Source organism: Myotis myotis, unplaced genomic scaffold, assembly GCF_014108235.1.
Source record: "Myotis myotis isolate mMyoMyo1 unplaced genomic scaffold, mMyoMyo1.p scaffold_m19_p_5, whole genome shotgun sequence".
Lineage (NCBI taxonomy): Eukaryota > Metazoa > Chordata > Mammalia > Chiroptera > Vespertilionidae > Myotis > Myotis myotis.
Genome location: NW_023416357.1, coordinates 103,568,120 through 103,591,697, shown reverse-complemented (window position 1 = coordinate 103,591,697; position 23,578 = coordinate 103,568,120). Strand labels below are relative to the sequence as shown.

The 23,578-nt window shown below is 53.4% G+C and overlaps 2 protein-coding genes and 1 non-coding gene across 5 annotated transcripts; 1 reads left to right on the top strand and 2 right to left on the bottom strand.

The window, feature by feature from the left end:
- Window positions 1-41: 41 nt before the first annotated feature.
- Window positions 42-21,906, bottom strand: SEZ6L2 (seizure related 6 homolog like 2). Of its 3 annotated transcripts, none has more exons than XM_036308147.1 (18): window positions 21,774-21,906; window positions 17,137-17,268; window positions 16,189-16,488; window positions 15,721-15,860; window positions 15,224-15,425; window positions 10,592-10,777; window positions 9,776-9,944; window positions 8,969-9,132; window positions 7,049-7,249; window positions 6,449-6,587; window positions 5,641-5,837; window positions 5,329-5,523; window positions 2,361-2,552; window positions 2,086-2,277; window positions 1,547-1,585; window positions 1,248-1,365; window positions 1,042-1,138; window positions 42-591 (listed from the first exon to the last, which is right to left on the bottom strand). In XM_036308147.1, exons 2-18 carry the CDS (start codon window positions 17,150-17,152, stop codon window positions 562-564), a joined length of 2,577 nt encoding a protein of 858 aa, XP_036164040.1. In that variant the 5' UTR covers window positions 17,153-17,268; window positions 21,774-21,906; the 3' UTR covers window positions 42-561. The 3 variants fall into 3 exon arrangements, with proteins under 3 accessions (XP_036164040.1, XP_036164038.1, XP_036164039.1); XM_036308145.1 differs by lacking the exon at window positions 21,774-21,906 and adding an exon at window positions 18,195-19,943; XM_036308146.1 differs by lacking the exons at window positions 1,547-1,585; window positions 21,774-21,906 and adding an exon at window positions 18,195-19,943.
- On the top strand, window positions 20,156-23,326 carry ASPHD1 (aspartate beta-hydroxylase domain containing 1). The gene is made up of 3 exons (XM_036308148.1): window positions 20,156-21,078; window positions 22,466-22,579; window positions 23,217-23,326. The coding sequence occupies exons 1-3, from the start codon at window positions 20,208-20,210 to the stop codon at window positions 23,324-23,326; spliced, it is 1,095 nt and encodes a 364-aa protein (XP_036164041.1). The 5' UTR covers window positions 20,156-20,207.
- On the bottom strand, window positions 22,847-22,972 carry LOC118657239. The gene has a single exon (XR_004967951.1). It is a non-coding gene; the product is annotated as a U6atac minor spliceosomal RNA (small nuclear RNA).
- Window positions 23,327-23,578: the final 252 nt, after the last annotated feature.

Sequence of the window (23,578 nt, the reverse complement as noted above, 5' to 3'; positions counted from 1 at the left end):
CAGCGACCCACCTTCCCACACCCCACCAGCCCAGTTACAAATGGTGATTTCCAGTTTATTGCTCAAAAACAAAAATCCAGAAGCAAAGGTGGAGAGACTGTGGGTTGAGTAGATGGCAGGAAGGGCATAGGGGCCTCGTCCCCGCTCCCCCTTCATCCTTCTGACCCTCCAAGCCCAGGGGTTAGGCTGGGGACCAGAGCATCTGGGAAGGTCAGAGTCTTCATGGCCAAGGGAACAGCAGAGCTCTCGGGGGCAGTCCTTATGAGGTACCCTGGGCTGGAGGGGCCCCAGGCGTTGTAGTGGAACTGAGTTCCCATGCCAGGATCCAAAAGCCAGTAGGGTAGGGGAGGCCCCTTATTTGGCAACTGAGAAGAGGAGGTTTTGGGTGACAGGATGCTGGTTTATTTACTGTAGGGTCCCCAGGGCCAACAAAGCCCCCTTGTGGGACCAGGAGACTATTTACACAACAGGAAGGAAGGAGCCAGGGACCAGGTCCTGCACTCCTCCCGCCCAGAATGAGGAGGGAGGGACGTCTGGGTCCTGCAGCCTTAGTCTTGGGGTTCAGATGGAAACTTCATACTCCCGTGTATCCTGGAGACAGAGAGATGGGATCAGTTGCTGGAGTGGGATGGTGGTGGAGGAGGCAGCAACATGGGAGTATGAACACAGGGAAGGGGAAAGAACCTGGACTTTTCAGGTAACATCATTGGTGGTTTGGGCGCCATAGGGTGGAAATGGATATGCTTGGTTCATCCTACAGCATATTAAAAGCACATAAAAACCTGAATTTCTGGATTGTCTTGAACAATCTGGCAATTGGGCCTGTTTCCACTATGGACTAAGTGGGGCACAAATTCTCCAGGGAGCCAAAGTCCTCACAACTCCCTATTGTTCACACCTGACTTGCTTTGTTCATTGATGTGGCCTTTGTAGGCAGCTGAGTTTGAAATTCCCAAGACAGATTACAGAGACCATGAGAGAAGGTACGGTGTCCTGGGGGAGCTGGGAGGTGGGCACTCCAGGGGCAGGGGAAGGGCTCACCCCAGCTTCATACAGTGGATTGCTGAAATCTGACTCCACGGTGATGGGGCTGTAGGAATGGGAGCCCGAGAAGCCGAAGAGGGATTTTCCCTGCAGCCTGGGAAGGGAGGAGATGGAGAGGCTTATAGAGAGGTGAGCCCCCAACCGCACCTCACCCTCCAGGCAGGCAGGATGCCCGCGGCCACAGCTCCCTGGATGGCACTTACTTGGTGTAGTATATGTAAACGCCACAGCCGAGCACAAGGACCAAGCCCAGGGGCAGCAGGATGGCCAAGGCGAGGTTCCCTCCCTCCAGCTGTCTTGATGGGTCTGTGGTCTGGGTCACTGGTGGGAGGAGGAGAGGTCATTGAGCTGGGGCTGGGCCAAGCCCTGGGCTCTCCCAGCCTCCTGCCCTGGGCACTGAACCCTGGGCCTCACCCCTCCGGGGCCTGGCCTCCTGCCCCCAGCCTCTGCCTTGCCCTCCCGACTCAACCAGGCCTGGGTCTCCACCTGTGCCCTCACTGACCTTCCAGTTTTCGGTTGTCCTGGAGCTCCTCATAGGCCACTGCAGGGAGAGGAGGGGGAGGGGACGGGGTCTGAGCCAGGGAGGGAAGGAGGCTGGGTAGAGGGCGGGAGCCCAGTGGGGCTGGGCTGGACAGCTTGGTTCTCGCTGCCCGATGCTTAACCTAAGCTTTGTCTTTCTCTTGGTGGGGGAGAGGGAGGAGGAGTCAGGGCAGGGCCTTCTTCCTCCCCCTGCAGACCCCTTGAAGTTCCGGGATCCTAACCCTGGGCAGTCTAAAACCATCCAGGTCTGTAGGATTTTCAAAAATAGGGAAACTGAGACCTTTCTAGAGGACAAGAGACTTCCAAACCAAAGCCCCTTCTACTACATCCCTTAGGATCATTTCACGACCGTGACTCCCCGGACTTCTGGTGAGAGCCCACAGGAGGTGAACGGGGAGCTCGGCAGGGTTACCAGTGGTCTCGAATCTGCTACCTGACTTTCTCAGCCCTGTCACTCCCCAAGCACTGCTATGCCCCCTCCTGCCCTGCCTGCCCAGGCACCTTTGCAGAGTGGGGGTTGGCTGGTCCACTGTGAGGGGTGGCCGGGCACACAGGTGATGGTGACCTCGCCGATGAGCTCGAAGCCCTCATAGCAGAAGAAGCGCAGAGACTCGCCCGCCTGGTAGTGATGCTTGTACAGCGTCTGATAGCCGTTCTCTGGCACCCCTGGGTTCAGGCACGGCTCGTACTTCACTGCAGGGAACATGTCAGTCACATGCCAGTTGCACTGCTGAGCAAGCCACCCAGCCATCCTTCCCAGGTGTCCCCCGACTCACAGGCGCACTTGGGGACCCGGTCACTCCACTTGGGGGTGCCTGTGTCCCGGCTGTAGCAGGTGAGCACGGCGGCTCCCTCTAGGCTGTACCCCGGCAGACAGCGGTACTGGACATGGGAGCCAACAGGGAAGCCAGCGTCCGAGGTGGTACGGTGCCCGTTGGTGATCTCACCAGGATCAGCACAAGTCATGACTGTTGGCAAGAGGGCAAAGTCAAGGGGAGCTCGTGCCTTAAAAGACCTCCCAGAAGCTCAGGGCTAGGAGATGCCTGAACCCCCTACTTCCCACTATTTCCTCAGAATGAAGGGAGCAGGAGTTGGAAAAACTTATAATTCAATGCGTTTTATATTTCTGGCTTCTTCGGGAACACAGTGATTGGGGCAACCTAGGCCCCATCCTAGGATAAAATGTTAAATATTTAACCACTGCACTGAGCATACCAGCTAAAGCCCCACAGTGTCAGCCCTGCATGGCAGCCATCGGCAGAACAGCAGCTGCCCGCCGTCTCCTCTCCCTTTCAGCATTCCCAGCCCACTCACTGCTCACTAACAGCGCCTGCCTGGCCCCTGCAGGTGTTGAGTTTACAACCTTGTGGAAGAGTCAGAATCACAGCCATTTCTTATATACAGACTTGTGCAAGGCATCCTGCTAAATGTTTACAAACATGATATAAACTCTGATTAAAAACAAAAACAAACAAACAAAACAGGAAAAAAAACCTCACCCTGGCCTGTGTTTCTCAGAGGTTATTGGCCTGAGGACCGGAGGTTCTCGGGTTCGATTCACTTCCCAGCTGGAGTAAGTGTGGGAGGCAACTGGTCTATATGTCTCTTACATCAATATTTTTCTCTCTCTCCCCGTCCCCCCTCACCCGCCCCAATGTCTCTGAAAATTCAATGGGAAAATTTCCTCGAGTCAGGATTAAACAACAACAACAAAAACTTGATATATACTCTGATGATCCTGAGGTCAATATCACTGTCATTTGCCTTGGGGCCCAGGGCTCAGGGCAGTCAAATGATTAGCGCACAGTCACTCAGGGAACGGCAGAGCTGGAACCCCTCGGGGGCACAGCTGTGGAGCTCTGGGCTGAAATTCAGAGCTTTGGGTCTCAGCTCAGCTTTGGGCTCATTTGGGCAGATTCCCTCTTGAGCCTGGAGCAGCTGGGCTAGGCCTACACACTCTGGACCCTGCCTCCATCCTTTTCTGTCCCTGTCCCTGTCCCTGTCCTATCTGGGAAGCTGTGTCAACTAGACTTGTGTCCAATCCAAATCTGGCCTCCTGAAACTTACACTCATGGGCCCCACCAGTGCCCCCAAGGGCCAGGTAGAAGACCTACAATCCCTTATTCCAGTAACAGGCTGCTCCAAACTGGGAGAAAGTGACATGATGCCACCCCTTTTTGCTCTTCTAACAGATAAAATCTCCCAGCTCCGTTACTTATTTTTAAAGTGTGTTGTTGTTTTAAAATATGTTTTTATTGATTTTTTAAAAAATATATTTTATTGATTTTTTACAGAGAGGAAGGGAAAGGGATAGAGAGTTAGAAACATCAATGAGAGAGAAACATCGATCAGCTGCCTCCTGCACATCTACTGGGGATGTGCCCACAACCCAGGTACATGCCCTTGACCGGAATCGAACCTGGGACCTTTCAGTCCGCAGGCCGACTCTCTATCCACTGAGCCAAACCGGTTTCAGCAATTGATTTTTTTTTTAAAGGGAGAGGGAAAGAGATGGAAACATCGGTCAGGTGCCTCCTGCATGCCCCGTACTGGGGATCAAATCCAAAACTCAGGCATGTGCCCCGAACAGGAATCAAACAGGTGACCTCTCGGTTCATGGAACAATGCTCAACCAACTGAGCCACACCAGCCTGGCTCCCAGCTCCTTTAAATATCACCGCTTCTGCCCTGGCCGGTTTTGCTCAGTGGATAGAGTGTTGGCCTGCGAACTGGAGGGTCCCAGGTTCGATTCCAGTCAAGGGCACATGCCCGGGTTGTGGGCTCCAACCCAGTGGGGGACTTGCAGGAGGCAGCCCATCCATGATTCTCTCTCATCGTGGCTGTTTCTATCTCTCTCTCCCTCTTCCTTCCTCTCTGAAGTCAATAAAAATATATTTAAAAAAATAATAATAAAAATAAATATCACCGCTTCTGTGAAATGTCCTGCCTCTTCGCTGGGACAAATAACGCCCCCCTCTTCCCACAGCCCTTCTTCGTACTTACAGCAGCCATTACTTACTGTTACAGGCACCAGGCAGTGTGTGAAAAACTTCATTTGCTCTTCACAACCCCCCTATTCCTACTTCACCGGTGAGAAGCCAAGGCTCAGAGATGTTACACTGGTGGTTACCACTCTAATACCCTGAGTTGTTTAACTAGCTGTCCCTCCCTCAGGCTGTGAACTCCATCAGGGTAGGGAGGGCCCCAACCCCTCTGTGTAACCCCAGCCCAAATCCAGCATGGGGCTGCCTAGGCTCTAGCAACGTGACTCCCTGTAATGTCAAAGGCTGGGGGCTGAGACACTGGCGCAGGACCTAGAACGGGAAGCGAGTAACCAAGCACTGATGGGGCCAGGGCGGGTAGAATTAATGAAGAACAGTGGAGGGGCCTTGGAAAGATGAGGCAGGACCCAGAGGAAACGGGGTCCGAGACCAGAGCAGTGCCAGAGAGTGGGAGGCGGCCCGAGAGGATGAGACTGAGGTCCAGAGGGCACAGTTTCCGGCACCAAGGGCACAGGGCGGAGCGACCCAGAGAGAAGGGACGGAACCTGGACAGGATAGGGGCGGGGACAAAGGCCGGAGGCGGGGCGCAGAGGGAAGTGGGCGGGGCCCCCGCGGAGCGTGGAGCCCGAAGGACAGGGGCGGGGCCGGGAGAGGACGGGGGCGGGGCCTGGAGAGGACGGGGGCGGGGCCTGGAGAGGACGGGAGCGGGGCCGGGAGAGGACGGGGGCGGGGCCGGGCTCACTCTTCTGGCAGGCGGGCGGGGCTGCGCTCCAGGACAGGTCCCATTGGCAGGTGAGGATGTCGGAGCCGAGCAGCTCGTAGCCCGGTTCGCACTGATAAGTGAGCACTGTGCCCCGGATCAGGTCCCCGTGGGAGGCCGTCCTCCAGCCCCACTCCGGCGGTGGCAGCTCCGGGCACGTGTCGTTCCTGGGGACCTCTGCCGGGTAGAGACGGCGAGTTCAGGGGCTGCCCTGCGACCAGGGCACCCGTCCAGCCTCGTGGGGCCTCGCTCCTGCTGGAACCCTGCCCATCTGGGGACCCCAGACCTCGGTACCTTTGAAGTGCAACACGAAACCCTGGCCCAGGCCCGGGTTTGGGGGCCCGGGCGGCGCCTGGAACTGCAGCGTGAGGTCGGGCCCAGAGGAGAGGAGGCGGCGGCGCGGTTGAGGTCCCCGCAGCTGGGCCAGGACTCGGGCGCTGGGACCATCCCCGTCGAACAGTGTCAGCATGTCCCCTTCGCGCACATTCAAGCTGCAGGGAGTAGGACCAGATATGGAGGCTGGACTACGATCCGATCCGTCTGGCCCCTCCTCAGTCTTGGCCAATTACGGGCTTCTCTCTGCTGGTCTCTCCAGGTTCCACTAGTTCTGCGGCTCCTCCTCGTGCTCTTGATCATCCCGCCCAACTCCAGGCCCCGCCTGAGGACCGGCTTTTGGCCACGCCCGCTTCCGGTTCTGTCCAGTCCCGTTAACTACCTCATATCAAGTCAGCTCACTGCACTCTCCCCACACCCACTTTAGTTCTGTTGGTGCTGCAACAACTTGGGCCTGGGTCCCGGGGATCTGCTCCGGGGTGGCCTCAGAAACAGCCCCAGTGGGAGATTCCAGACCAGATGCCCTTTCCCACAATAGCCCGGAGGAAGGCCGTTTGTCCAAGACTGGCTGACTAGCGGTGTGTTCCCAGGTCTACCTGACCACCCACACCACCGTCAGGAACCTTTAGTCTCCTCATTCACCAGACCACACATACACCCAGTCCTGGGTAGACACAGGAGCTGCCAGGCTGGGGGTGCAGGTTAGTGTGTTGTTACACCAGTTTGCTGAGCCCACACCCATTGCATCCTCTGCGGCACCCAAACCTACATCTCGACTTGGAGCAAGATGCGCTTCTCCTCCTGGACATGGAGGCCCCACACGCAGTCCTGGCCGGGGCTATAGCTCTGGGGCCAGTCTGGAGAGAGCACCACACCAGCCGGCTCCGACAGCTCCCCTCCGCACATGGCTAGGGTAGAAAGGGTGTCAAATTCAGGACCCAGGTGGGCATGTAGTCTCCATTTCACCACAATCCTCACCACTCCCAACTGTATGCACCAGACCGCCTCACGGATTCCCTGCTACCTGTTTTTTTCTTCCACCCCTAGTCCTGCTGCATCCAATCCCCAGCCCTGCTCTTAATTAACCCCGCCCACTCTCCACCCAGTCCACCACTTTGCCCAGCTCCACTTCTAGCCGCCCAGCTCCACTTCTAGCCGTTGGAGACATTTAGGTTGTGACCCCTGGATTCTGTAACAAGCCCACCAATCATTTAGTTCTGAAAACGAAGTCTCTGAAAGGGACAGAGATTACCCAAGGCCTGCGTTTATTAGGTTGGGGTATGCAGGTCTCCGTGAATGGCCTTCCTAGGATTCCCAGCTCGGGGGGTAGTCTGTAGACTGAAGTCTTACTGGGATATGGAAGGCTCACCCTTGCAGGCTGGCTCGGAGTCATTCCAGTGGGGTTCTGTGGGATCCACACATTCGATGGCATTGGGGGGACCAGGGGGCTCCAAGGCATATCCTGGGAGGCATGAGAAGGTAGCCAGCGCCCCTGGGCGGTACTCAGGGTCTGTGGTGGTGACATTGCCGTGTGCCAGGAAGGGGGCGAAGCAGCGATCTTCTTCAAAGGCTAAGGAAGGGTCAACCACACACATTAAGCATTAGGACAGGCCTCAAGGGGTCTCAATTGGGAACTTGGGCTGAATGCAAGGGTTGCTTGGCCATTCAGTGGGCTGCTTAAAATTGAATGCCTTTGGACTTAGCTTTCACTCTCCAGTTTCCCTAAAACCCTAACAGTCCTTCGTACATTGATGTTACCTCCCCAGCCTCTGGAAGGAAGCCCCTAGGCTAGTCAAATCCTAGCCACCGTTCTACAGATGAGGAAACTAAGGTCCACAGACAAAAAACCAAACTTGCCCACGGTCACACAGTAGGGCAGTGGCAGACCTGAGTCTGAGACCCAGGTTGCTTGATTACCAGCCACAAACACTTGCCTCTGGAAATGGCAAAGGAGGGGGTGGGACGGGGCCCCAGGACACTGGCTCGTGGGGGTGTGTTCTCTTCTCAAGCATAACTGCTGGATTCTGATAACCCCTGATGATCCATGCTGGGCTGGCACCCAAAAGTGCAGCTGACACAAAAGCTGTGTGTTGACTTTGGACAAAGCCAGGAAAATGAACATTTGTAGAGCATTTTTGTTTTCCCACCTGACCATACCTTGGCTGCAAAATTCTCTGAGCTAAGATGTCGATACCTGTGATACCGAACAGGAGTCCGATGCTCCTGAGTCAGCAGTGGCCCACACTGCGGGGGCAGGCCTCCAACCTGGGCATGCTCCTTGCACTCTCAGAATAGAACATGCAATTTATTTTGTAGATTCACTGTCTATCTCACTGTTACTTAACCTTATAAGGTATCATGGCCAAATCCTACACATCCATTAGAGCCCAGAGCCAATTCCATTTCTCTGATTCTCAGAAATGAAATGAATCAACCCTTTGATTCATTTCATTTCTGAGCACTTCACTTTCTTTGTCTCTCTCCTGCTACTATTTGCACAAATCCTCTGCTACAGCCACACTGAAATTCTGTTTCCCAAACATGCCTTTCTCTACCTCTTTACCATTGTTCACACTGTTCCTTTCACCCGAAACATTAATTCCCAATTTCTCTCCTTTAAAACTATCTCTATCTGTAAGGCCCAGCTCAAATGCCCCTTCTCCCATGATAACGGACCTCCTTATTTCCACCAGTCCAGCATCCAATCCCCCTTCCTTTTGGCACACATGCCTCCCCCACTTCCAGTCCATCAGGTTCAGTTGGGGCCAAGGAGGGATGGCCTTGTGATGTGGATCTGCCAATCATAATCTGCCCCTAGCTATGGCGATTGGCTCAGGCATAGGCATATGACCTAAGCCAGGCCATCAGAACATTTCCTGGCATTTTTCGCTGAAGCCCTTAGGAAAGTGGTATGCTTGCTCTCTTTTTGATAGAGTTACTAAGTTGGTAGTATGTTAATTTGGCACTGCTGGGTTCACCACAAACTGAGTGCTGGAGAATGAAGCCAACACAGAGGAAAGAACTGAGAGGTTAAGGTAACTGGTCCCTTGGCTGTGTACCTGGATCCAGCCATATATGAAGCTTAAATACAAAAGGCCACCTCATGAAATCAGAAGGGGCCCATATGAAGGGATCCTTGTCGTTTTGGGTGGGGAGGCAAGTCAGGTTTCAGGAATCCAAACACGGAGATGAGCAGGGATAGAGTATGTGCTTGTGACCGTGTGTGGGCATCAGGAAGAGGGGAAGGCACAGGGGTTGGGGCCCTGGGGGTGGGGTGGGGGGCAGTTACCTTCAAACCGGAGGCTTAGCAGCAGGGGATTGGCAGGAGTCTCTGAAAGCAGCTCCACATAGAGGGACTGGGCGTCACTGATGAGGCCCCGCTCAGGGACATCATCCATGTCAGAGTCGTAGATGACCGGGGACAGGGGACTGCCCCCTGAGCGCACCATCAACCTGGAGTGGACAGAGGGTGGCCAGGAGCTCAGTCTCCCCTCAGAAGCTGCTTCGTCTCTTACCTGCTCTTCTTGTTTTCTTATAAGTGCCGCGCTCGCCGGCTGTGCCACTGGAGCGCCTTGCTTATTTTCATGGCTATTGTTTTCCAACATTAATTATATGCCATGTACTTAGCTAAGCCTTTACATATTTTATCATGTTTAATGCTCACAGGAAACCTCTCATTTTATAGATGAGGAAATTGAGACCCGGAAAGATTAAGTAGCCTGCCTAACGTCACCTAGCAACCACTGGGCAGAGCTGGGATACCAGTTTGTTAGATAAATAATATGATGATGACGACCATGGCAAACACATTTCTAGTGCTTACTGTGTGCTGGGCACACTAAGCACATTGCATGCCTTAATGCATTTATCCTCACAGGAAACTTGCGAGAGGTACTGTTACCTCCATGCTGCCAATGAGGAAACGGGCACAGAGAGGCTGAGAGATTCATCTAAGCTCCCACGGCTACTGTCTGAGAGGACTAACCTGTGTTTGACACAGACCGCAACTGGGACCCACCCAAGGTCTGTCTGTCTCCCACTGCAGCCTCCCTCTCTCCCTGAGGTGGGGACTCTGACCCCAGGCCCAGACCCTCACCGGTCATTGTCCTCATCTAGCGAGACCCTCTCGAAATGCAGGTGCAGCCGGCGTCCCTCAGCTGCTTCGATGACCCAACGGCAGGTGAGGTTGGGCCCTGCAGCTCCCCCGGGCTCAGGTGACACGATACGGCCCAGTGTAGCATTGTGGATGGTGCCACCACAGGATGCTGTGGGCAGAGGAGGGGCAGGTTAAGGTGACTTGTCCTCCCAATCTTCAGAGCTGTCGCATCCACACCTTTGCCTGGGACCTGGCCTCAGCATGGCCTCTGCCCTACATGCCCACCCCAGAGAACAGGACCTTTCCAGGGTACTGCCCAGGTGCGCACCCAGACCTGGAATAAGAAAACCCAGAGTGGACACCCCCAGGACAGAGACTCCACCCAAATGAAGACATGCTGGGATGGGTAACCATGGGGGAGCCCGTAATTTAAGCCCTCAGATGGAAAATCTTCAAGCTGGGACCCCCAGGAGGAACTCTTCAGGATAGAGCCCCCCCACAGTTTGAGACTCCAGCCCCCCGCCTCCCTGCCCCAAGAACGGTTTCTTCTAGGATGAGACGTCTCCAAAAGAAGGGACCTCCAGAACGGTGACTCCCAATATGGAAACCTTCCAGGTGGGACATTCCCTGATGGAGATCCCCCAACGATGGGGACTTCAAGGATAGAGACCTCAGTGTAAACAGCTCCAGATGGAGGCCCCAGGATAGCAACTCTTCAGGGTCCAACCCCCCCCAAAGATAGAGACCCCCAAGAGAGAACCCTTCCAGTGGGGTTCCTAGGACAGAAGCCCCCACCTATTGTGGCAGGAGACTCACCCATGCAACTGGGGGGTTCACCGCTCCAGGCTGGCCGGGTGCTATTGAGGCAGATGAGGGTCTCTTCACCATGCAGCTGGTAGCCTGAATCACAGTGGAAGGTGGCCGTGCCCCCAGGGTGCAGGTCTGTCACACTCACGTCCCCATGGGCCGGCCGGGGAGGGAAGCCGCAGCTCAGGAGGTAGGCTGGAGCGGGAGAGCAGGGAGGAGGGGGGTTCATGTTCCATGTCACCCTCCCAGTACCCCAGCACTTCCTCCCCTCTTTCCAGGACCCCCTGGGGGCACAAAATGGTTCCATACTGGACTCCTCACATGGGCACACTGTCTCATGAAGAGCTCATTTCAACATCTCTTATCTCCTCTGATTTTTGTAATGTACCCACTTTGCCCTTCACTTGATAGATAAGATACCTGAGACTCAAAGAAATTCTGGATCCTAGAATTCTTTTGCTGTGTGACCCCAGGCAAATCAATTGACCTCTCTGACCCCATCCAGCTCTAATAATAACAAATAATATATTTGCAGAGCTTCTTCGCCTTCCAAAGTGAGTTCACACAGTGCTTTTGAGGTAGTCAGAGAAACACTGTGACCTATTTCTAGATGCAGCCAGTGAGCATTCAAGTTATTCGGTGCATTTTCTCCCCTCTACACACGCAGTGGACTTCCACTGAGGTACACTAGGGTATTATGCCCTCAGCTTTCACCCAGAGGAACCAAATGAAACTCCTCTAGAAACTTTGACTATTTCACCATTAAAGGCCTTCATACTCACTGCTCCCTAAATGAATCTCCCCGTGTAGGTGAAATGCTAGGGCAGTGATGGCGAATCTCTGACACGCGTGTCAGAGGTGACACGCAAACTCATTTTTTTGGTTGATTTTTCTTTGTTAAATGGCATTTAAATATATAAAATAAATATCAAAAATATAAATCTTTGTTTTACTATGGTTGCAAATATCAAAGAATTTCTATATGTGACACGGCACCAGAGTTAAGTTAGGGTTTTTCAAAATGCTGACACGCTGAGCTCAAAAGGTTCGCCACCACTGTGCTAGGGAAAGCTTTGCTTTCATTAAAGAACTGTTTTGTCTTTTCCTTTCTTGTTGTAAGAACCGTGTAATCTCTCTATTATTTTCTCACTGGCCGCTAGGAAGCTCAGAACCAGATTATGGCTTATCCCTGACAACGAAGGCTTGTCCACAGTCTATTTTCTCAGCTTTAATAAACATTACCTGATACCAATTTTTCCTTACTTATTCTATTTAATTTTATTGCTTGAATTCTTTTTTGAAAGTCTCCTGAAATTCTTGTAGAATCATACGAGATAAAACAAAGAAATAGAAAGTGACTCGGTAGTAAATTATGGACTCTGAACTTGATCTTGACAGAGCTCTGTGTGTCTGTTTCAGACCAGGCAGAGCTCACGGAGAAGGGCTTCTCGGAAGAAATACATCAAAGCTGGGCCTTGTAGGAGGGGAAGACTACAATTAGCAGAGGGCTTGGGAGACACCAGCTTGCCTAGGCCTTTGCTTTTTGGACTCTCTAGCCCTCAGTGACTCTGTAAGAGACCTGGTCTCTCCCTATATTCAGAATTCAACAAGTAGCTCCTTGGCAGGGTCCTGGGGAGAAAAAGATGAAAAGACTCAGGCCTTACTCTTTGGGAATCTACAGACTACTGGGATAGACAGACATAAAAACAACTTTCTAGGAAACATTGATTTGAATAAATGTTAGCCTCTGTGATGGCTCTCCAGGACCAAGAGAATCGAGTCTCAGTACTTTGTTTATTTATTTATTTATTTTATTGGGTTTTTTTAGGTCTCAGTACTTTAGATTGACATACAAGCCCCACAGCAGGGTCCTGCCCAGCACATCCACCTCCAATTCTCATCACCTATGGCCCATACAGTATATCCTGCATAGTATAGGTTGTGACTCCTTATGGTCTCACCTCCATGGTTTTTTACACCATTTCCCCTACCTTCAAGGCCCTCTCTGGCCTTTTCTAATCTTTCAGGGAGTAACTGATGTGCCATCTCTTTCAGGAAGGCTTCCTGACCCTTTCTCTCCCCAGTAGAGTTGGTTGCTCTCTTGCCTATACACAGTCCCACACATATCTATATATATAAAAGCCTAATATGCAAAGTGACCACTAGGGAGTGGCATGGAATGAAGGAAGGCCCTGGCCGGCAGCCAGCAGCTGCTAGGGACCCTGCCCATGCACAAATTTCATGCACAAATTTCATGCACTGGGCCTCTAGTAAGTTTATAATCACATTAACCACTGTCTATTGCCATTAAGAGATGGAACCAAACCTTATTTATTTTGTCTTCTAAAAGCCTGGCCTAGCTGATCAATTGGTGCAGCCAAGCAGCACTGTGACAGTGCAAAGAGCACTGGTTTTGGAGACAGGCAGATCTGAGTTCCAGATAATAACTTATTAGCTATATGATCTTCAGCAGGCAACTTCACCTCTAGGGCCTCTAACCTATAACTGGCAATAATAATCCCTATCAATAAGGATTGGCCTTTAAGTGAAACAAACAAACATGCAAAGCAGCCAGCATATAAAAAGTGCTCAGAAAATGTTAATCCCCTGCGTCTCACCAGCCGTAATTAATGAATGACTGGGAGTCAGGGAATCGCAATTCTGACCCTGCAATGAATTTGCAGGTGACTGAGCAAACCACATAACCCGAGTCTTTCTCTTCCTCCCAGAGATGGAGTTGACAATGGCCACCCCCAGGGTTGCTGTGGGAACAAATGAAACAGTTGTTGGGCTTGGGGTGAGGGGTGATGGAGACTTTGGTCTGTCAGAGAAGCTAATGAGGCCACGCTGGACCAGAGGCCCAGCTAGGGCACAGCTGGAAGGGCTTAAACAGGGTTTTGGTCCCAAAGGTGCCTGGAGAAGCTGTACAGCAGGGAAGACAGAGATAGGAAATGAAGGCCAATTTATGAAGTAACCCTGCTTCCCCAAATGTTCTACTTAGCCTAGAGTCCTATTTTCAATGCCCCAGAGAAGTGGCTGCTTAACGGAGGCAGCAGGGGAACATTCTGTAATATCTGAAGTCCAACCCTCTGCCCGAGGCCCTCAGGCATGCCCTTGCTCCCCAACAACTATATATGGCCCTGACTACCAACTGTGTGCCCTCAGTTCACTGGTCTCTCCACGAATAGGTCCGGCGCTGGGTGCCTCCACCTTGCACATATGAGTCCCTGGAGCAGGTCCCCAGTGGAAGCCTCAGAAAGGCTGGAGAGGGTATGAAGTGGGGATATAAGTTGTGTGTGTGCCCTGGGAAAGGGGTATGGGGTCAGCAAAGCTAACAAAGGGGCAGGCAAGGCCATGAGGTGATATGAAAGGGACATTGACTCAACCCAGTTTCCTTGTCTCTGAGGAGCATAGGAAGGCTTTTTTGAGAGGCAGCGGCGTGTGGGACGGGACAGTGGCTGGGCCCTCTGCACGCATGTACACATGTATGCTAGGACATACACTTGCATTGTGGGAAGGTTCCCCGTACACACAGGCGAGTGTGGGTATACACGTGTGTAGGTTGTCTGTGGATAGGTGCTCATGAATGCAGTCATGCACGAATATATTCCCCTTCCCTGCCCCAGGAGTAAGCAGGTTCTTTCTTGGTCTCAAATCTGAGGCTGTCACTATCCTACTTTAAATACTTCAAAATACTCGCCCCCCGCCCCCCTTACCAGAAGAAGAGTCTGAACTCCTTACTGATGCTAATAAGAGCATGATCCTGATCCAACCTTCCTCCCGGTCTGGTCTCTTAGCTTACTTCTCCTGCCTCCCCTTTCTGTGCTTTGGCTGTAATAGCAACGACTGACATTTTCAGCTCTCACTGTGTACCAGATGCTATTTTAAGCACTTGTCATGTATTAACTCATTTGAGCATCTTAATAAGACCACAAGGTAAGTATTGTAATCCCCATTTTTCAGATGAGACAATGAAAAGTGAGGTACTTGTCCCAGGTCACAAAGCTATGACAATTCTATCTTCCATGATGACTTACTTCAGCTCTTCAAGGGGACCACAGTCTTCTCCTCTCTGGGTCTCGGGGTGTGCTTTTCTATCCGTCTTGACGTCTGCCTTCCTTCCTCTTTTGCTCCCTCCTACCCTTTCCCTAGCTAACTAATCTTTTAGGTCTCAGCTTAATCTCTCCTCCAAGAAGGTGTCCCTATATTCCATAGGGGAAATTTAGGTCCCTTTGATATTTGCTCCTTCTGCCTGTATTCCTCCACCATAGGGATAAGGGTCCTTAGCTCACCGAGTTATAATCATCCTGATTACTTGTCCATCTTCCTACCTAGATTCTGAGTTGCTTGAAGTCAAATTTACATGTGGCTTCTTCATTCCTCTTCCCAAGGCTAACCCAGGGCCAGTATGAAGTGGGAACTAGCTAAGCATTTGTTGAGTGAATGGATGAGCTGTCACTTGGATGCATGCACACTCAGACATAGGCCTGTAACTGTGCCCAGGCCCCCTCTGAGAGTTCTGCCCCCAGGGTGCTAGTCAGGAGGAAAAGTCCCCATGTTGCCCTGTGCATGGAAGTCTCCGAGGGATGTCCCTTGTGCCAGTGTGGCCCCTGCCCTTCCACCAGCACCCTGGACTCTCACCCTGATAATGGATCCTGAAGCCACCGCCCCTTGGGACTCGAGGACTCTGGAAGTGCAGGAGCAGCCGGTTGGTTGGACTCCGAAGGACCTGTCCTTCTCCCAGCATGGAGGAGTTGGCCAGCAGTCGGGGGGCCAGGCCTGGGGCTCCCCCACCAGCCAGCACCAAGAGTTCCTCCTCTCGAGACAGGTTCAACGTCTGCACCTACAGAAGCCAGACCCAGACTCACCAGGGTAAGTCAACCCGGGTGGAAAACCCCAGAATCCCCCCCCCCCCCATCACCACCACCCTTGCTTTCCTTTTCCCTGTATGTGGCAGCCCAAACACCATGGTGACAGTGGCCAAGTTGTAGAACTCCAGGTGTCTTCCTGACCATCAGAAGGCAGGCCCATTTGTGTTAGGAAACAGGTTCTCTGGCTCTTAGGTCAAATCTGTGCACAGCCTAGGACCCAGAGGAAAGGGCTTGGCGATTTCAGGATTATATGCTACGTCCACTTACCTGGATCTCAATGCCGTAGCCAGGGTAGACATGGATGCTGTATGTACAGTCCAGGAGTCCCAAGGTGCGGCTGGTGCTGCTTCCTAAATCTGGAGACTCAATATGCCCTTCACCTTCGGAGATGTTGTTATTACACAAAACTAAAAAGATATATAAGTGGCTGGAGTCAAACAAATCCCTGTGTTCTTGCTCTCCCAGTCATGCCACTCTGGGGGCCCTCATCTCTCTTCTCCCCCGCACCCCTCGTCATCTTTATCCAAAGCTCCTCTCCCCCTGTGCCCAGAATCCCCTTCCCCCAACTGTAACATGGATAAAACATAGAAAGGTACATAGTATGGGTGCATATTATTAAGCAGAAACTCGCCTATTTGTACCCAGATCCCTTCTTGCACCCCTTCCCTGCAGTGTCTCTCCTATTCATATCCTGCTCCTCTTGAACACTACTCCATTCCCTTTCAATCGCCTCACCTGGGCTTGTCACCGTCGTGGTGACAGTTGTTGTGGTGATGATGGTGGTCGTGGTCTCCTCCTCTCCTCCCTCAGGCCCAAGGGGCGGGCCTGGGGAAGTGGGGCCAGAAAGGGGTGGGGCTGTAGTTCCTGGGGGCGGGGTCAGCAGCTCGGGCGCGGTGGGGCCTGCCCCCCTACCCTCCTTAGGGGTTACGGCTGTTGTCAGAGGCCCTGTCCCTGGCTCAGTGGCCCGTGGCAGGGAGGGTGCTGCAAGAGTCTGGCCGGCTGGAGGGGTGGCTAGCGTGGGGTCTGGATCAGATCCTGGGACAGTGCAAGGGAAGTCAGAGCACAGGAAGAGCAAATTGGTGGGTCTTGAGGGGGGCACAGGGCTGAGGGAAACTGGGGGTTCCCCACTGAACCCAAAAGACCTCCCCCACAAGGTGCAGACCCTCCACTTCTATTTTCCCCACCCCAGTTCCTCACCTCCTCCCAAGGCTTCTACAGCCTGACATCCTCTCCCCTTTCTCCTCCGCTGTTCACCTCTGGACCAGGTCCTTCCACTCGGATGGTCTCCTTGAGCCTCTCTGCCTCCCCATTCAGATCTGGTTCCTCTCCTAGCTACCGCTTTCTCTTTCCTCTGTCTTGCTCTCTTTGGAACTCTTTTTATTTCTCTGATTAGTATTCTTATCACTCTCCGATTTTATGATTCTAGGTTTACTAATCTCTGCATTTCTCTTTCTCTTTTTGTGTCTTTCTCCCACCATTTTTCTGATTCTGGTTCTCTGATTTTCCATCTGTCTTTTTCTCTGATTATCTGTTTTTCTATCTCTTGACCATTCTATTTCTCTGCCTTTGCTCAGTTTTGACCCTCTCTAACCATCACCCTCTATCTCCCTCTGAATTTTAATTCCTTGAGTGAATGTCTCTCCCTCTGCCTCTGTGCTACTCTTGCCACTCTGGGAGCCTCACCTGGCAGGTAGCCCATCTCTGGGCCCCTCCTCAACAGGGCCCCATGGAGCAGCTCAGCCAAGGCCTCCGAGGCTACCGTGGGGGTCTCGCTCCCAGGCTCCAGCAGTGCCTCCTCCTCTTTCACGGGCAGACCTAAGAGATGAAGCTGTATGAGCCCTTCCACTGCCCCACACTCCCCATTCACCAGAAAGATCTTTTCCAGAGTTATTCCTCCCTCCTCTGCTGGGCCTGTAGGCGCTCACAGGGTCCCAGGCTGAGCTGAGAGCTAAGATGGAAGGAGAGGCTCCCAGCTGCCCCTCACAATCTTCCACCTTCTTCTCCACGTTTCCCCCCAGGCGGTGTGGGCCTTCAGTGAGCACCTTGGCTCCAATGAACCCTGACATGCCAGCAGGGTGGAGAAGGGGGGATGGTGCTGCCTTCATTTTCACCTCAGTGGTCTCCTGGTTTCCTGGTCTGACAGCACCTCCCAGCCCTTGCTTCTGCAGTACCCAGCTTTCTCTCTGGATTTCTATCTCTGCAGTGTGGTGTGTTCTCGTTCTCTCTCTCTCTCTCTCTCTCTCTCTCTCTCTCTCTCTCTCTCTCTCTCTCTCTCTCTCTCCTTTCTCATTTCTCTGTGGTCTCTCCCGGGTCTCGCTGAGGGGCAGAGTCGGGGACTGAATATCTGGTCTCTGAGCAGTGCCTTTGCTCATCTGTCTTTGTCCATACATCCAAGAACAGTTGTGTGTGCAGTGCCTGGCATCCCTCCCAGCATCTCCATCTCCTACTCAGGTACTCTGCGTGTTCTGCCGCCTCCACAGACATCCCCCCAACTTTCCCAGCCCTCCTTCCTGTATGTAACCCTTGAGATGCTGCTAAAAGCTACCCTCACTCATTCCCCCACCTTGTCTACAGTGGGGTCAGCGGCTCCAGGTACAAACTGGAAAGCCCTGGCTAGTCGCTTTCCATCAGCTGTGCCCCTCCCCTGCCTCAGCTTTGGAGACCAGGGTGTTCCGAGAAAGGAGGGTAAAGGGCCCCCCTGGGGGCTTTCATGGCCCACCCCCACGGTCCCGTGTCCTTACCCTGAATCCAGGGGCAGCTCAGCAGAATTAGGAGCAGCAGCTGGGGAGGCGGTTGATGCTGGGCCTTGGGAGTCCCCATGGCGACTCACACTGATTTCTCGTCTCTGCGCCTCTCTTAAATAATCTAGCTGTCACCTTTCTTCTGTCTCTATCTTCCCCTTTATTATTTTTCTTCCTGGCAGTTAGCAAGGAAGACAATTTCTCTACCCCTTGGGATGGAGGGGCAGAATTGGGCTGGGGGGTCGCCTGGAGCCCAACCCTCTTTGCCCAATCTCCTCTGTTCTCTGCTCCGGGATCTGAGGGAGAGGGGGCGCGGCTCCGGCTGCAGGGGGTGGAGCCGAGAGGGCCGAAGGACCGGGCCTCCTGGGTTACCCTCCTGGTCGGGCGCCTAGGTCCACCAGGCTGGCTGGATCCCAAGGTGTGATCCAGCTGGGGAAAAGCAAGACAGCTTGTGAGGGGCCGGGCCTGGGGTGGGGTCGGGGATCTACTGGGCTCTAGAGGGGCTTGGCGGGGAGCAGAGGGGGCTGCGGAACCTAGAGAGCCGAAGCTCGGGCACTAGAGCTGCGGAGGGAGAAGCTGAGAAAGGTGTCGAGTCCACGTCAGATCCTGGGGACGGGCGAAGGGAGGGGCCTGAGATTTATTGGGGGGCGGGAGGGAGGAGGAAGTGCAGATGGAGGAAGGAGGGACCATATGAGCCAGGACCGTAATCCTCACTCCCGCGGCCCCTAAGGGAGGCAAGGCAAACTCTCTGGCTCCAGCAGTAATTACGGACCCCTCTCCCTGTTACAGCAACATCTGGACTCTGAATCTCCTCTTCCCAGGCTGCCGAGGCTCTCAATATGCCCCAACCCTTATCCAGACCCTCACCCCATGGACTTCCCCTTCCTTTCTACAGAAGCTCCTGTGCAATGGCCTTCCCCGCCCTCCTCCGGGAGAATGGCAAGTTTCCACACTTGTGAGAAGCCCAAGGGGTAACCAGGCTGGCTTTTGGAGAGGAGACACCCTTCATCTTACCAGACAACATACAACCTGAGCCCGGCCAGCCGGCAGAGGCTTTAACTTTTTTATTTCTGGCCTCTCACACAACGCCTCCGACGCGTTTGTTCAGCACCACCAGCGCGCGGACAGCTCTCCCGGCCGCGCCTGAGCGGGCCCCGCCCCCAGCGCCGTGGGCGATTGGCTGAAGCCGCCTTCACTGTCAATCAGGCTGCCCCCTGGGGCTGGCTCCGGGGGAAGCGAAAGGGGAGGCGGAGTCACAGGCAGATGGGTCCAGGGTTCTGCAGACCCAAGGACAGGCCACAGCGTCCCCGTCCGCAGTCCGCCCCACCCCTTGGTTTGTCCCGCCCCTACTTTACGCATTGCGGGGTGGCTGGAGGTTGGCAGCTTGCTCCTGGCGCCGCACGTGGCGCCCTTTCGGGGTCCGGGAAGAGGGAAATCCGGCGACGACTCCCCTTCCCCCTCCCCCGTGGCTGAGTTGCCGCTGCCACTGGGCAGGGGCTGCGGTAACTAAGCTGAGCAGACTGCTGTAGGGAGGAATGACGTCAGGATGTGTGAGAGCCAAGGAAGGAGCGAGTAGGGGAGAAAGAGCGAGAGAGAGCGAGAGCGAGAGGGAGAACCCGCCGGCCGGGTGGAATGAGATTAGAGGGCCGGAGGAGAGAGAGGGGGAGAGAGGAGAGAAGCCGCTGCGGAGGACGACTGGTGGCAGGTTCCGGTCCCCGGGGCTGCGGGTCCAGCTGGGGTAGGAACTGCTGTCCAGGGAGGCTAGAAGGAAAGGGGCGGAGGGTGGGGGTGGTGGGAGGAGAGAAGAAAGGAGAGGGGGAGACGGAAGGTGGGGAAAGGAGAGGCGGAGGGTGAGAGAGGAAAGTGCCGGAAGGAGAAAGGAGAGGTAAGAGAGTGGGGGGAGAGGCAGAAGAAAGGAAAGGGAGAAGAGGGTTAAAGGTACATGAGGGAGGAGAGAAAGAGGGAGATACAAGGTGGAGAGAAGACTTCAGAAGGAGGGAGAACAGAGTGGAAATGTGGAAGGGAAACAGCCCCGGGGGGAACCAGGGAGTAGCCATGGAGGAAGAACTGGGGGGACAGGGGAACTGGGGTCTGGAAGATGCCCCAGGCCTCTTGGCCATGGCCTCCCTGCCCATCATGCCCACATGGCCTTTGCCCCTGGTCTCCTCAGCCTTCACCCTGCTGCTCGGAGCCCTCACTTCCCTCTTCCTCTGGTACTGCTACTACTTAGGCTCCCAGGATCTGCAGGCCCTGGCGGCTGGGAGTCGGGCTGGGGGTGTCAGTGGTGGGCCTGGGGGATGCTCTGAGGTCGGCAGGCCAAGCCCAGGGAGCTCTGGGGAGGCTGGGAAAGGACCTAGGACAGAAGGACTAGTGAGCCGCCGCCTTCGGGCCTACGCCAGGCGCTACTCCTGGGCAGGGATGGGTAGGGTGAGGCGGGCAGCTCAGGGTGGCCTAGGCCCTGGAGGAGGGCCAGGGGTCCTGGGCATTCAGCGCCCAGGCCTGCTTTTCCTGCCAAACTTGCCCTCTGTGCCCTTCGTGCCGCGGGATGCCCAGCGACATGATGTGGAGCTTCTGGAAAGCAGCTTCCCTGCTATTTTGCGGGACTTTGGGGCTGTGAGCTGGGATTTCTCAGGAACTACCCCTCTGCCTCGGGGCTGGTCCCCACCACTGGCTCCAGGGTGCTACCAGCTCCTGCTGTACCAAGCAGGCCGGTGCCAGCCCAACAACTGCCGCCGGTGCCCTGGGGCCTATCGGGCACTGAGGGGACTGCGGAGCTTCATGAGTGCCAACTCCTTCGGCAACGCTGGCTTTTCTGTCCTTCTTCCGGGGGCCCGGCTTGAAGGCCGCTGTGGACCCACCAATGCCCGGGTCAGATGCCATCTGGGTAAGTAGATGATGCCTGCAGACAACCTCCTTGCCTCTCCTCTGCCACCAGAGCTTTGTACACTGTGTTCTGATCATGCCTCTTCTCAGAATCTTCCACTACAACTGTTGCCCACAGCAGTGGCATTTCCCGAGCTTCAGTTACCTGCAAACTATCTTCATAAGCTTTGCCATAGTCACTTACCACCTGGACTGCGTTTCTTCATATGGACTCCCCCCACATTTTGTTTTACTTACTTAAAAGGAATTCTTATAGAACAATGATAATTAGTATTACTTGTCCTAAATAGAGAGTAATCATAAAAACAAATTTAAACTTCAAAAAAGGCTTTACAAATTTTGGCTAAATACTCTAGTCTGAGACACAAGCCTACACTCTCTTTACTTAGAAGGGAGCAATATTAGTAAGGTGTTAGTGTCATGGTAGCACCAAACTTGAGATGCTCTTTTTGATGTTTTAAAGATGGAGAAAATGGAAAGGAAAACAAGTTTCTGGTTATTTCATTCCATGATCTTATTGTGCTACCAGATGGATGTACCCTTGCCTCAGGATCAAGTCTAGATCCTTTCTCTCCTCACCTCCCATCTGTTCCCTTCCTTGCCTTTTCTCCCACCATGCTTTTAAAATAAAGGCCTTCTGGCTAATCCTGGCAGACACCACATTTATGCTATACCCTTAACCTAAAATGTCTTTACCTTTATCATTTTATCACCTCCTGGAAAACTCGTACTTAGTCTTTAGCACTCATATTTCCAAGTGTCACACCTCCTCTGGGATGTCTTCTTATTCCTCATCATTTCAAGTGGCTGCTCAGTTTTCTCACAGTACTCTGCTGTGTGGTCCCTGGGCAAGGATGAAGTCATTAGTTTCATATCTCGCAGGGAGGGAAGGCCCAGCACACAATAGGTTCTTGAGTTAAATTGTCAGAAGCCTAGGAGGAGATGCCACTTCCTCCAGGAAGCCTTCCCTTTTCTCTAAAACAGAATAGATTGTGCTTTGCACTGCATTTCCCTTACCTCCCAGTACTTCTTTCAGCCAGTATCTATAATAATAAAAGGGTAATATGCTAATGAGACCAGACGTCTTCCTGACATCGTTCCTGACGAAACCGGGGCCTGAGGGAAGTCAGCCGGGTCCCGGGTGCCTGCGGGCGGCCCAAGGGAAGCAACCAGGGTCCCGGGTGCCGGAGGAAGGCAGGCCTGTTCTAGCACACATTTTCGTGCATCGGGCCTCTAGTTGTTTTATAATGATATTCCAGTCACCTTCCAGAGAGCAAGAGGAACCGCCACAGAACCTGGTGCTTAGGACCCTCAGTCTGCTTTTTGTGAATGGGATGGGCGCCTTCCATACAGGCTGGAATGCTGGATGCCTGGGTCTCTTCCCACAGGTCTGAAGATCCCCCTTGGCTGTGAGCTGGTGGTTGGGGGTGAGCCCCAGTGCTGGGCTGAGGGACACTGTCTACTGGTGGATGACTCCTTCCTGCACACAGTGGCTCATAATGGTAATGGGGTCCCATTCTGCTAGAAGGGATGAGGGACTAAGAGTGGAGGGGAATAGATTAGAGGCTGCAGACTCAGGCCCACTGGCTTGCTGTTCCAGTGCCACCATTTTCTAGTTGCATAACCTTGAACAAGTCATAATTTCCAATCACCTGTGAAATGAGGAAACTGCTTTGTTGGTCAGGTGGCTGAAGGATTAAATAATGTAGGTGCAAAGCGGTTAACAGCACAAGACCCTGGGCCTGGATTGGAGTTCCTGTGCTCCTCTGGCACCTACATGGTTAGATGCTACCAAGTAGGTGGCAACACCTTAACTACACGTATGTTGTCAGGCCTAAGGGCCTCCTCCACCCTTGTCAAGGGGAGTGCTAACCTTCTCTCTTTTAATACAAGCTCCTTACTAGCTCCTTGAACTTGGGCAAGTTATTTAACCTCCTTGTGCCTGTTACTTTGTATAAAATAGGAATAATTATGGAACTATCTCAGAGTTTGTTTTGATGATTAAGAGTTAATGCACATAATGAACAGTGCCTGGCATTTACTTACAAAGTGTTTGCTTTTTTGGTTACTTGGTGAGTGCTCTGGCATATAAGTGCTTAATGTCAGCTACTCTCCTGCCTCCATTCCCATGTACCCTAGGCTCCCCTGAAGATGGACCTCGAGTGGTCTTCATCGTGGACCTTTGGCATCCCAACGTGGCTGGAGCTGAGCGCCAGGCCCTCGACTTTGTCTTTGCACCAGACCCTTGAAGGAAGGTGTTGCCTTCAGACATCTGGGCTGGAGATATGCTGCACTCAGGGGTGGTTGCATGGTTGCCAGGACCTCCTCTCCAATGCAGGAGGCGGGGTGGGGCTGAGGGTGGGAACTTGCTAGTGAAACATCGAAATACAGATCTTAAATTCTCTTTTAACTCCTGACTACTTTCTTCCCAGCTACCAGCCCCACGGCAGGGGTGCATGTCTTCCCATCCAGCTAGCTAGGTACCCCCTTAACACAAGCCA